At 40.4% G+C, this 12984-nt stretch overlaps 2 protein-coding genes across 4 annotated transcripts in view; one reads left to right on the forward strand and one right to left on the reverse strand.

The window, feature by feature from the left end:
* Positions 1–596: 596 nt before the first annotated feature.
* On the reverse strand, positions 597–5010 carry LOC129839963 (zinc finger protein 501-like). Of its 2 annotated transcripts, none has more exons than XM_055907719.1 (3): positions 4766–5010; positions 3952–4114; positions 597–2497 (listed from the first exon to the last, which is right to left on the reverse strand). In XM_055907719.1, exons 2-3 carry the CDS (start codon positions 3974–3976, stop codon positions 1185–1187), a joined length of 1338 nt encoding a protein of 445 aa, XP_055763694.1. In that variant the 5' UTR covers positions 3977–4114; positions 4766–5010; the 3' UTR covers positions 597–1184. The 2 variants fall into 2 exon arrangements, with proteins under 2 accessions (XP_055763694.1, XP_055763693.1); XM_055907718.1 differs by having other exon boundaries at positions 4663–5010.
* Positions 5011–11304: 6294 nt separating this feature from the next.
* LOC129839957 (zinc finger protein 664-like) overlaps positions 11305–12984 on the forward strand; it is a 32182-nt gene continuing 30502 nt past the window's right edge. Inside the window, exons 1-2 of one of the 2 annotated variants that reach the window (XM_055907708.1) lie at positions 11305–11641; positions 12541–12694. In XM_055907708.1, the coding sequence (XP_055763683.1) occupies positions 11603–11641; positions 12541–12694 (193 nt within the window). In that variant the 5' untranslated portion in view covers positions 11305–11602. The remainder of the gene's footprint in view (positions 11642–12540; positions 12695–12984) is intronic. The other variant, XM_055907705.1, reaches the window with a different exon arrangement.

Genomic DNA, 12984 nt, shown 5'->3' on the forward strand with positions numbered 1-12984 from the left:
CCTGTATTATTCTCATGACTATAACACTGATGGTACATCACATGACCTGCATACTCTGGGTCCTGGCTTAGATCTGTAGTAACTCCAGACTCCCATTTGTTCAACCAGTAGACTTCTGTGACGTTGTGCCAGCTGGGATGTCTATATGTGGCCGATGTGAAATGGCTAGCTAGTTAGCGGTGGTGCGCGCTAATAGTGTTTCAATCGGTGACGTCACTTGCTCTGAGACCTAGAAGTAGTTGTTCCCCTTGCTCTGCAAGGGCCGCGGCTTTTGTGGCGGGATGGGTAACGATGCTTCGTGAGTGACTATGGTTGATGTGTGCAGAGGGTCCCTGGTTCGAGCCCAGGTTGGGGCGAGGGGAAGGAAGCTATACTGTTACATTGATGCTGTTGATGCCCTAATCTATGGATTTCACATGACTGGGAATACAGATATGTATCTGTTGGTCACAGATAACTTTAAAAAGGTAGTCAGTATCTGGTGTGACCACCATTTACCTCATGCAGTGCAACACATCTCCTTCACATAAGATAATGGATTTCATTTATTGATGTATTGAATACATGTCATGGAAATTACCACCAGGGACTCAAAGTAAACCTAAATGAATCATTCTTTATTATCAGCAAGCTGGAGAGGTTGCAACAAACTTACTGCACCATAGTACACATCGTTTGGGAGCTCTTTCGGGGCAGTCACGTTAGTTCTCTTATATACTGCTGAAACAGACAAGTTATATTTGCATGACTTACATTATTCATCCTTAACGTTTGATTCCTGCATGTAATTTATAGAACATGTTCTGGGCATTTTGCCAAAAGGTCTGACTGTCTCCCCCTCATATCTCTACCCAGCACCTACAGGAACCAATGATTGTATGAGACAAGATGTACAATTCAAGGCTCTCTCTAAAGACAACATTTCCCCCACACATGAATATACACCTACTATTGGTGAAACATTATTTAATGGATAATATGAGTTAATAAAATAAGATACATCTCTGAACACCTCCTCCCCTCCACACACACACACACACACACACACCACTCCAAGACGATTGATACATAGGGATCCAGAGCTCCATATTATGCTACACAGGTTACCATGGTAATCAGACTTAAACTGTTAGAGAATGTGAGACAGATAACTCTTTAAAATATATTTTCTATTGAAATGTTATTTAGGGATCTGGAACCGGTGCCGGAGAGAAACGAGATGAAAGAAAACATGTTTGTGTTTTCTGGTGTTTTTTCAGTGACCCTGAATGAGCAAAGCTCTTTCCACATAGACAGGAATAAGGTTTCTCTCCAGTGTATGTGAGCTGGTGTGTAGTCAGGGTGGAATCTTGAGAAAAACTCTTCTCACACTGATCACAGCTATAAGGCTTCTCTCCTGTGTGTATGCGTTGGTGATTAGTCAGGTGTCCTGACTGATTGAAGTTCTTCCCACACTGATCACAACTATAAGGCTTCTCTCCTGTGTGTATGCGTTGGTGATTAATCATGGATCCTGATTCACTGAAACTCTTCCCACACTGATCACAACTATAAGGCTTCTCTCCTGTGTGTATGCGTTGGTGATTAATCATGGATCCTGATTCACTGAAACTCTTCCCACACTGATCACAACTATAAGGCTTCTCTCCTGTGTGTATGCGTTGGTGATTAATCATGGATCCTGATTCACTGAAACTCTTCCCACACTGATCACAGCTATAAGGCTTCTCTCCTGTGTGTATGCGTTGGTGATTAATCATGGATCCTGATTCACTGAAACTCTTCCCACACTGATCACAGCTATAAGGCTTCTCTCCTGTGTGTATGCGTTGGTGATTAATCATGGATCCTGATTCACTGAAACTCTTCCCACACTGATCACAGCTATAAGGCTTCTCTCCTGTGTGTATGCGTTGGTGTTTAGTCAGGTGTCCTGACTGATTGAAGTTCTTCCCACACTGATCACAACTATAAGGCTTCTCTCCTGTGTGTATGCGTTGGTGATTAGTCAGGTGTCCTGACTGATTGAAGTTCTTCCCACACTGATCACAACTATAAGGCTTCTCTCCTGTGTGTATGCGTTGGTGATTAATCATGGATCCTGATTCACTGAAACTCTTCCCACACTGATCACAGCTATAAGGCTTCTCTCCTGTGTGTTTGTGTTTAGTCTGGGCTCCTGACTGATTTAAGTATTTCCCACAATCAAAGCAGGTATAAGGTCCCTCCCCTGAATGAATTCTCAGATGAGATTTTAAGGTTTTAGAATCATGCTCTAGAGTGTGAATTTGCTCATGAATTGTCACGTCCTGTTTAGCAAATCTCTTCCCACAGTCAGAGCAGCAGTGGTGAGGTTTCTTCCCTATACGTGTCTGCTGGTGTTTCTTGATGTGTTCTGATCTGGAGAGACTCTTCTCTTTCTTGTCAGCATCATGTTGTTGAGGCTCCCCAGATGATAAGCCCCTCCCACTAAGAGAGCAACGATTAGGGATGTCCCCTGTGAAACAAAGACATTGAATAGTTTGGTTTTGCAAATATGGGTCCATAAACAGATGGGTCCTTCCAGGAAATGAATGCCTTTTGCGTCCCTTTCATATTTTTCCAGTAGAAATTGTGCACCAGTATTACATTTGAAATCTGTTATTAAATAATATTAATAAAGACTTGCTAAAGTGACAAAATCCTGAATTGTGACAAGTCCCTCCGTCAACCCTGTGTAACTTCTAGAAAGATTTTAACCCATCTAATTCAATAATTTATCCAAGTTTTACCATCATTGAGTAAAGTTACAAGCGCATAATAAGTCAATTAGTATAAGTCAATTAGTATAAGAGTTTTGTTTAAATGTTGACATGCTATGAAAGAACATTTTCCCTAATAAACCTGTTAACATGGACACATCTGAAATAAGGCTACCTGACGGGACTTCGATATACGCTGAAAATGGTCAATCAAAATAAACGTTCTACCATGTGATTTTTTTGAAGCAGTATAAAGTTTGTATGTGAAAACTGTCTAAGATGCGTACTTTGTTTTTCCTGAACTCATTGGACTCGGTCAAAAGAAGTTAGCTGGCGCTGCTTGTGTTAGAACATGCAGATGAAATACACCTCTATAACTCTGATTAAAGTGTTTCATGTCCTAATCATTCTAAAGATTGATCAGAAAACCAGGTGTTTTTAAAGACGTATGCTTCCTTCTGTTATGACCTTACACCAATTAAGATCAGCAGAGTAAGGTGTTTACATGACTAATGCCAAACTCAGCCTACTGACATAATCAGTTTAATAGGAAATTATTAGTGTGCATGTAAAGCACTAGTTATTTGGTTACTTTGACAGTCATTTCTGAACATTACTTATTTAATGTAATTAGTGATTCATTTACATCTGTCCCTCATTAAGGTCAACCCATGTTTTAATATAGGGTAACTGTTCCTTACATTTTTTGGGCAAAATAAACATTGAACAGTCAAATTACAGAGTAAAAGCGGGTGAGCTGGCTCTAGTCTTTTTTATCAATTCTCTGGTGTTTTTTGTAGAAAACTGAGCAAGTGAACCATTTTACCCGTAAATTGGTATGGTAGAATAATTGTTTTTGTGAAGCTAGCATTCAATTTTCACTACTCGTGGAACAAAACTAGCTTCCATTACCCCTGTCATGAGCAAATTTGTTGCTGATTTAAAGGACTATTTCACCATTGTAAACTAATGGTTTTGTTGTTCTCAGTAGTCCCCTGTTACTTTATTTAGCACATTGGCACTTCCTATATTATGTACTTTCATATAACCTCTTGAGATGGGAAAACATGTTTTTATGAAGTTGAACATGTGCTCTTCATGAAAGAATGTTAAAATTAGGTGAAATCAAACGTTTTGGGTGGAACTACGAAATATTTTCATCAATATATAATTAACCAATTAATTGATACAGAAGCAGACTAATCCACACCATGGTTTTTACTTAATGAAATCATATCTCCATGTTCCTCTTCTCTCTCAGTTCCACTCTGCCCTGGTGTTTTCCTGCAGTCGACCAGAACCAGCAGTAAAGTACGGAGAGGCGGTTGACCTGGGGACTCCTGGAGGGTGGAGGGGGACGGGCTAGCTTTGTCCTGTTGGCCACAAGAAGTTTACAGTTGATCATTAAACCAAATATTGTATTAAGTCAGTCTCAACCTCTGATTTGGGTGCATCCCTGAATATCCCCTTTTACCTGAAATGTTCAATCGTTCACTACAACCCACAAATCTAAGAGCATTGGATTGGTGGGCATGGGCTAGTTTCCACCGTATTTCTTATACCAGTCATTTAATATCAAACAACACGGAATAGAAGAAGCAAGAGGGATAACTGGGCCCAAAATCCGGCTTCTGGATTTTTTGATCATATTTACATTTTCGTAACGTGACATCCCGCAACTTTGAGGGGGGAAAAAACACTGTATGGAAGTAGTGCCTGGTCGTCACTAGTTACCACAAACAAAACCATAAACCACACCCATTTCTACAACTGATCTTTTTAAATGTGATTTTAACCCTTACCTTGAAAACACTAACTTTATGCCGAACCCTAAATAAATTAAAATACGATATAGACGTTTGACATTGTGGCAACTCGTGAACACGCTTATCTGCCCTCTCATTGGCTATAATGGTCCCACCTGATCTTGCCTCTTCCCGATTGTCTTCCAGCTGAGTTTCAAACTCAACAACCCTCGGCCTTAAACCCTCAGTCCTTGAATTGCGTTTTACATCCGAGTGTACCTTAAAATGTCCCTTGCCCAAGCGAGGGAGAGTGATGATCGTAGAGGCAACGTCCTTGGTGGAAATCTTGAAGTTTAACTTAAAAACAAACAACCTAAAGCTATCAATGTACCTAGTAAGCTAACGTATCTAGCTAGTGTAGTGGAATTATTGGTCCAATAATATTTGTCAGATACCGGAACATTAAATGTATATAGACTTCATTACAAAGCCAAGCTGATCCAAGGATCATCTGACTTCGCCAGTCTCAGCACACTCCTTTTATACAGTTTCATCCTTACATAACATACATAGTCCCTCCTCTTTATGCAAAATACACTTTGACATTTCGCCACCATTATCTTTTTGTCTCACTTCTGACTTATTTACACCCATCTTAGATTATACTGGTGGCGTCACCATATTACTAATACAAAAAAAATATATAGATTATTTTTTAACTGGGCAAGTCAGTTAAGAACAAATTCTTACTTACAATGACGGCCTAGGAGCAGTGGGTGACCTGCCATATTAAGGACGACAGGTTTTTACCTTGTCAGCTCGGGGATTCAGTTACTGGCCCAATGCTCTAACCACTAGGGTACCTGCCGCCCCCATACATACATACCAGGTGCATGTCTAATAGTACTTAATTAATACAAACATAAAGTTGAAGTCGGAAGTTTACATACACTTAGGTTGGAGTCATTAAATGTTAACAGACAGATTATTTCAATGTATCACAATTCCAGTGGGTCAAAAGTTTACTTACACTAAATTGACTGTGCCTTTAAACAGCTTGGAAAATTCCAGAAAATGATGTCATGGCGGTAGAAGCATCTGATAGGCTACTTGACATAATTTGAGTCAACTGGAGGTGTACCTGTGGATGTATTTCAAGGCCTACCTTCAACCACAGTGCCTTGACATCATTGGAAAATCAAAAGAAATCAGCCAAGACCTCAGAAAAAAATTGTAGACCTCCACAAATCTGGTTCAATCTTGGGAGCAATTTCCAAACGACTGAAGGTACCACGTTCATCTGTACAAACAATAGTACGCAAGTATAAACACCATGGGACCACGCAGCCATCATACAGCTCAGGAAGGAGACGCGTTCTGTCTCCAAGAGATTTACGTACTTTGGTGCGAAAAGTGCAAATCAATCCCAGAACAACAGCAAAGGACCTTGTGCAGATGCTGGAGGAAACAGGTACAAAAGTATCTATATCCACAGTAAAACAAGTCCTATATCGACATAACCTGAAAGGTTGCTCAGCAGGGAAGAAGCCACTGCTCCAAAACCGCCATTAAAAAAGCCAGACTACGGGTAGCAACTGCACATGGGGACAAAGAGAGTACTTTTTTGAGAATGTCCCCTGGTCTGATGAAACAAAAATAGAACTGTTTGGCCATAATGACCATCATTATGTTTGGAGGAAAAAGGAGGCTTGCAAGCCAAAGAACACCATCCCAACCGTGAAGCACAGGGGTGACAGCATCATGTTGTGGGGTTGCTTTGCTGCAGGAGGGAATGGTGCACTTCACAAAATAGATGGCATCATGAGGTAAGAAAATAATGTGGATATATTGAAGCAACATCTCAAGACATCAGTCAGGATGTTAACGCTCAGGCGCAAATGGGTCTTTCAAATGAACAATGACCCCAAGCATACTTCCAAAGTTGTGGCAAAGTGGCTTAAGGACAACAAAGTCAAGGTATTGGAGTGGCCATCAGAAAGCCCTGACCTCAATCACATAGAAAATTTGTGGGCAGAAATGAAAAAGCGTGTGCGAACAAGGAGGGCTAAAAACCTGACTCAGTTCCACCAGCTCTGTCAGGAGGAATGGGCCAAAATTCCCCCAACTTATTGTGGGAAGCTTGTGGAAGGCTACCCGAAACGTTTGACCCAAGTTAAACAATTTAAAGGCAATGCTACCAAATACTAATTGAGTGTATGTAAACTTCTGACCCACTGGGAATGTGTTGTAAGAAATACAAAGCTGAAATAATTAACTCTCTACTATTATTCAGACATTTCACATTCTTTAAAATAAAGTGGTGATCCTAACTGACCTGAGACAGGGAATATTTACTAGGATTAAATGTCAGTATTTGTGAAAAACTGGTTTAAATGTATTTGGCTAAGGTGTATGTTAACTTCCAACTTCAACTGTACCAACCGGAAGCCATGGATTACAGGCAACATCCGCATCGAGCTAAAGGCTAGAGCTGCCGCTTTCAAGGAGCGGGACACTAATCAGGACGCTTATAAGAAATCCCGCTATGCCCTCAGACGAACTATCAAACAAGCAAAGTGTCAATACAGTTACAACCACATTACGGTATCTTTGTTAGTATACACTTCTCAATTATGAGGATTGCATCTGAATGTTGTATAAAATAAATGATTAAGTATAACAGTAATTTTGAGAAGATGTAATGTGATGTTAGCCTTCTAACACGCCCTCGTGAGCACAGACCTTATACCCAAACGTTATGGAACGCATTTTCCCGTGGTGCCCCGACTTCCTAGTTAATTACTGTTTACGTGATTAGTTTAATTAGGTGATACTTACACATGGAGAGAAATTATTTGATATAACAGTCTTCACATTAATGAAAGATAGTCAGCCAATGTTACGACATAACTATCATGGTCCAAACACACCAAGACAGTCATGAAGAGGGCACGACAAAACCTTCTCCCTCTCAGGAGACTGAAAAGATTTGGCATGGGTCCCCAGATCCTCAAAAAGTTCTACAGCTGCATCATCGAAAAGCATCCTGACCGGTTACATCACCGCCTGGTATGGCAACTGCTCGGCGTCTGACTGTAAGGTGCTACAGAGGGTAGTGCGTACGGCCCAGTACAAAACTGGAGCCAAGCTTCCTGCCATCCAGGACCTATATACTAGGTGGTGTCAGAGGAAAGGCCAAAACATTGTCTGTTTTCTCTGCTACCACACGGCAAGCGGAACCGGAGCACCAAGTCTAGGACCAAAAGGCTCCTTAACAGCTTCTACCCCCAAGCCATAAAACTGCTGAACAATTAATCAAATGGCCACCGGACTATTTATATTGACAACCCCCCCCCCACCCTCCACCTCCATTTGTTTTGTACATTGCTGCTACTCGCTGTTTATTATCTATGCGTAGTCACTTCACCCCGACCTACATGTACAAATTACCTCAACTAACCTGTACCCCCGCACATTGACTTGGTACCGGTACCACCTGTATATAGCCTCGTTATTGTCATTTTATTGTGTTACTTTTTTATAATCTTTTACTTTAATTTGGGAAATATTTTCTTAACTCTTTCTTGAACTGCACTGTTGGTTAAGGGCTTGTAAGTAAGCATTTCACGGTAAGGTCTACACTTGTTGTATTCGGCGCATGTGACACATAAAGTTCGATTTGATTTATATCACCCCTAACTTGTCACAACACAACTGATTGGCAACACATTAAGGAGGAAAGAAATTCCACAAATTAACTTTTAACAAGGCACACCTGTTAATTGAAATGCATTCCAGGTGACTACCTCATGAAACTGGTTGAGAGAATGCCAAGAGTGTGCAAAGCTGTCATCAAGGCAGAGGGTGGCTACTTTTAAGAATCTGAAACATAACATATATTTTGGTTTGTTTAACACTTTTTTGGTTACTACATCATTTCATAGTTTTTATGTCTTCACTATTATTTTACAATGTATCAGTAGGTGTCCAAACTTTTCACTGGTACTGAATGTTGGTTGACATTTGGGATGCAGCTATCCTCTCTAACAGTTAGAAGCCAAACAAATTATGCCAGAAACTCCAAATGTCTTTATGTCAGTCTTGTGGCTTGCCGATACAATGACGTCAAACAATTCATCAACACCATGGTGATGCGCCAAGACAATTTCTTTTGACGGTTGAAGTGTTGTCGTCGAGTGGGCGTGGCAACACTACACTTTTAGAAAATAAAGGTGCTATCTAGAACCTTAAAGGGTTCTTTGACTTTCTCCATAAGATACCGCTTTGAAGAACCCTTTTCACTTCCATATAGAACCTTTTTGGTTCCAGGTAGAACCCTTTTGGGTTCCATGTAGAACCCTTTCTACAAAGGTGTTCTACGTGGAACTCAAAAGGGTTCTCCTATGGGGACAGCCGAAGAACCCTTTTGGGATCCTTTTTTCTAAGAGTGTACCCTGCATGTGTCACAGGTGTTAACAAGGTCTTATAATGAGTGACATCATCCTCGCCTCCTCCATGGTGGCTACACTGTCGCTCCTGGCAACGATTCAAGGTTCTGAGCATGGTCGCTAGGCGACAGTCCAGGGAGGAGAGATGCAGCTCGGAGAGGGGCCTCAGAGAATAGAGGATCATGGAAAAAAGAGTCCCTCATGACATCACAGACTGTACTGGGGCAGGGAGAGGAGACGCAGACAGACACAGTAGGGTGCAGCGACGGATCCTAGAGAAGGTGAAAGAGAGCGAGAGAGAAATGGAGTGAAAGTTGAGAAAGAAGAGGAATAAATTATATTTTTCATGTATCATGTTCTCTCCTCTAGCTGAGTATATATATTCATGATAACACAACTTATTGCACCTTAATGTTTAATCATGTACCATGTTATACCTGCAGCACTGCTCCAGAGGTGTCAGGATAGAGGGTCTGTAGAGTGGCCTCATCTGTAGAGTGGCCTCCAAACCTGTAGTCCGCACACAGACAGTGTCAATGTTACAATCAACTAACGTTAGTTAAACATGTCGTCAGCACACAGACAATGTCAATGTTACAATCAACTAACGTTCGTTAGCTAGCATTCGAGGGCTAACTGTTCTCAAATATTTGTGCAGTGTAAAAATAACATTTTGGTAATTTGTGTAGTCTGACTACTGCAGTAGGCTACTGCTTGTCCATTTGCTTGCTAACAACAAGAAACCCAAACGAGAGAAACGTGAAAGCATCCAGGCAGCAGAGATGAGCTTGTCATTAGCTAGCTAATGTTAGCTATATTGTAGCTATAAAGCATTATGTTTATTGTTATTTTGAAATAACATCTTTATTTTATTGTATACAAGTTATATACATAGACAGAAGGGAGTTAGTTATAAATACAGTATATTTGGCTGTAGTTTAGTTTAGAAGAAAGACTTACTCAGTGGTGTAAAGTACTTAAGTAAAAATACTTGAAAGTGTTTCTTAAGTAGTTTTTTGGTGGGAATTTGTACTTTACTTAAGTATTTATATATTTCACAACTTTTACTTTTACTTCACTACATTCCTAAAGAAAAGTATATACTTTTTACTCCATACATTTTCCCTGACACTCAAAAGTACTCATTACAATTTGAATGCTTAGCAGTACAGAAAATGGTAAAATAAACACACTTATCAAGAGAACATCCCTGGTCCTCCCTACTTCCTCTGATCTGGCAGACTCACTAAACAGAGAACATCCCCGGTCATCCCTACTTCCTCTGATCTGGCAGACTCACTAAACAGAGAACATCCCCGGTCATCCCGACTTCCTCTGATCTGGCATACTCACTAAACAGAGAACACCCCCGGTCCTCCCTACTTCCTCTGATCTGGCAGACTCACTAAACAGAGAACATCCCCGGTCATCCCTACTTCCTCTGATCTGGCAGACTCACTAAACAGAGAACATCCCCGGTCATCCCTACTTCCTCTGATCTGGCAGACTCACTAAACAGAGAACATCCCTGGTCATCCCTACTGCCTCTGATCTGGCAGACTCACTAAACAGAGAACATCCCTGGTCCTCCCTACTGCCTCTGATCTGGCAGACTCACTAAACAGAGAACATCCCTGGTCATCCCTACTGCCTCTGATCTGGCAGACTCACTAAACAGAGAACATCCCTGGTCCTCCCTACTGCCTCTGATCTGGCAGACTCACTAAACAGAGAACATCCCCGGTCATCCCTACTTCCTCTGATCTGGCAGACTCACTAAACAGAGAACATCTCTGGTCATCCCTACTGCCTCTGATCTGGCAGACTCACTAAACACAAATGTTTTGTTTGTAAATTATTTCTGAGTGTTGGAATGTGCCCCTGCCTATCTGTAAATTTAAAAAAACAATACAATTGTGCCGTCTCGTTTGCTTAGTATAAGGAAATTTTAATTATTCATACTTTTACTTTGAATACTTAAGTGTATTTGAGCAATTACATTTATTTTGATACATAAGTATATTTAAAACCAAATACTTTTAGACTTTAACTCACTGCTACTTTTACTGACTATCACTTGTACTTGTCATTTTCTATTACTCTATCTTTACTTTGACTCAAGTATGACAATTGGGTACTTTTTCCACCACTGGACTAACGTTTATTTTTGACAGCAGAATTACTTGTGAATTAGGTTTGATGCACCCATTGCAAAGACTTGCATGAACAGCTCTTTGTCCTATGTGTGCTGGTAGTGTACAGCAGCTGTCATTATAGCACCAGCCAAAGACCGGAAGTAGTAATTCTCAGACACCCCTCAGGAGAGGCCTATTCAGAAACTCCCTCTTTGCGCATGTGTTCCAAGTGACTGCCAGGCAAGGGTTGACGACAGCAGACAACAAGACTCTTAACGTTTTCTTGACTTTACTCGACTTTTATAGATCACGTAAAATGTTATCCAGGAACTTTCTGAAGTAATATTAGGCTACATGTGACGTTTATTTGCTCTAACTTAATTCCGTTTTGATATTTAAATAGATGTTTGATTGCTCTGGTCTAGGGACGCATCATTTGCAGCCTTGAATCGAATTTTCTCTCCGCAACTCCCTAGTCATTATCTCTACACTACAACAAAGTAGTCAAACTCTACTGTAGCCTACAACATTTCATGTCATACAAAGAAACAATAGCTTCCACAATGGATCGGGTAAGTCTGGCTTTAACAGTATAGGCATGCTGTGTTGTATAAAATGTCTAGGCCTAGTTTTAATCGTCTTTGATCTTTCACATTCCTGTGTTTGGTTTAAACGTCTCGACCAAAACAACATCACGGTAAAACTTGTTGGGATGTTTTTCTTCTTCTTCAAAGTAGCCTACTACTATATCATGTTTAGGAATCTGTGACTATGAACTAATAATCTCTCCTTCCTCCCAAAGTGTTCACATTCCTTTCGAACACATTATCCATTATTTGACCAGATACTCAAGTGGCCGTTCTAACAAAGAAAATAAAGGTTTTCTTAAATGGAAGGCAATCCGTAAAGAGGCAAGATCAGGTGGGACCATTATAGCCAATGAGAGTGCAGACATGCGTGTTTCCACAGCCACAAACGTCTATATCGCATTTTCATTTATTTAAGGTTAGGCATAAAGCTAGAAGTGTCGTTAAGGTTAGGGTGAAAATCACATTTGAATAAGATCAATTGTAGAAATGGGCGTGGTTTATGGCCTTGTTTGCGGTAACTATTGAAGTCCTGGCACTACTCCCATATAAAGTGTCCTACTTATATCAATACTCTCCTAACAGCCTAATCGTTACGAAATGCATATTAGATCAAATAAGGCAGAAGCCAGATTTTGGGCCCAGTTATCCCTCTCGCTACACCTCTTCATCGCTGTTTGAAAGGAAATGACTGGTATGAGATATATGGTGGAAACTAGCCCATTCCTCCACCAATCCAATGCTCTTAGATTTGTGGGTTGTAGTGAACGATTCAACATTTGAGGAAAAATTTGATGTTTGAGGGTTGCACCCGAATCAGAGGTTTAGACTAAATTAATACAATATTTGGTTTAATGTTAATCGATGTTGAATACTTCCAACAGGACAAATCTAGCCCGTTCCCCTCCACCCTCCCAGAGTCCCCAGGTCGATCGCCTCCCTGTACTTTACTGCTGGGTCTGGTCATCTGCAGGAAAACACCAGGGCAGAGTGGAACTGAGAGAGGAGAAGAGGAACATGGAGATTTGATTTCATTAAGTAAGAACCATGGTGTGGATTAGACTACAGTCCGCTTCTGTAACAATTTAATTGATGAAAATATCTGGTCTTTCCACACAATTTTAAGAAGTGTACCAAAAAAAAAGTTTGATTTCACATAATTTTAACATTCTGTCAAAAAAAGCACTTGTTCAACTTAATAAAATACATGTTTTGCCATCTCAAGAGGTTTAATGAAATATAAATCCTATAAATCCTATCAGAGGAAATCTGATTAAAATCTGATTAATTTAATTCTCCATGTGTTCTGTCTTAAATGGCACTTTATT

The sequence above is a fragment of the Salvelinus fontinalis genome, chromosome 40 (assembly GCF_029448725.1).
Source record: "Salvelinus fontinalis isolate EN_2023a chromosome 40, ASM2944872v1, whole genome shotgun sequence".
NCBI lineage: Eukaryota > Metazoa > Chordata > Actinopteri > Salmoniformes > Salmonidae > Salvelinus > Salvelinus fontinalis.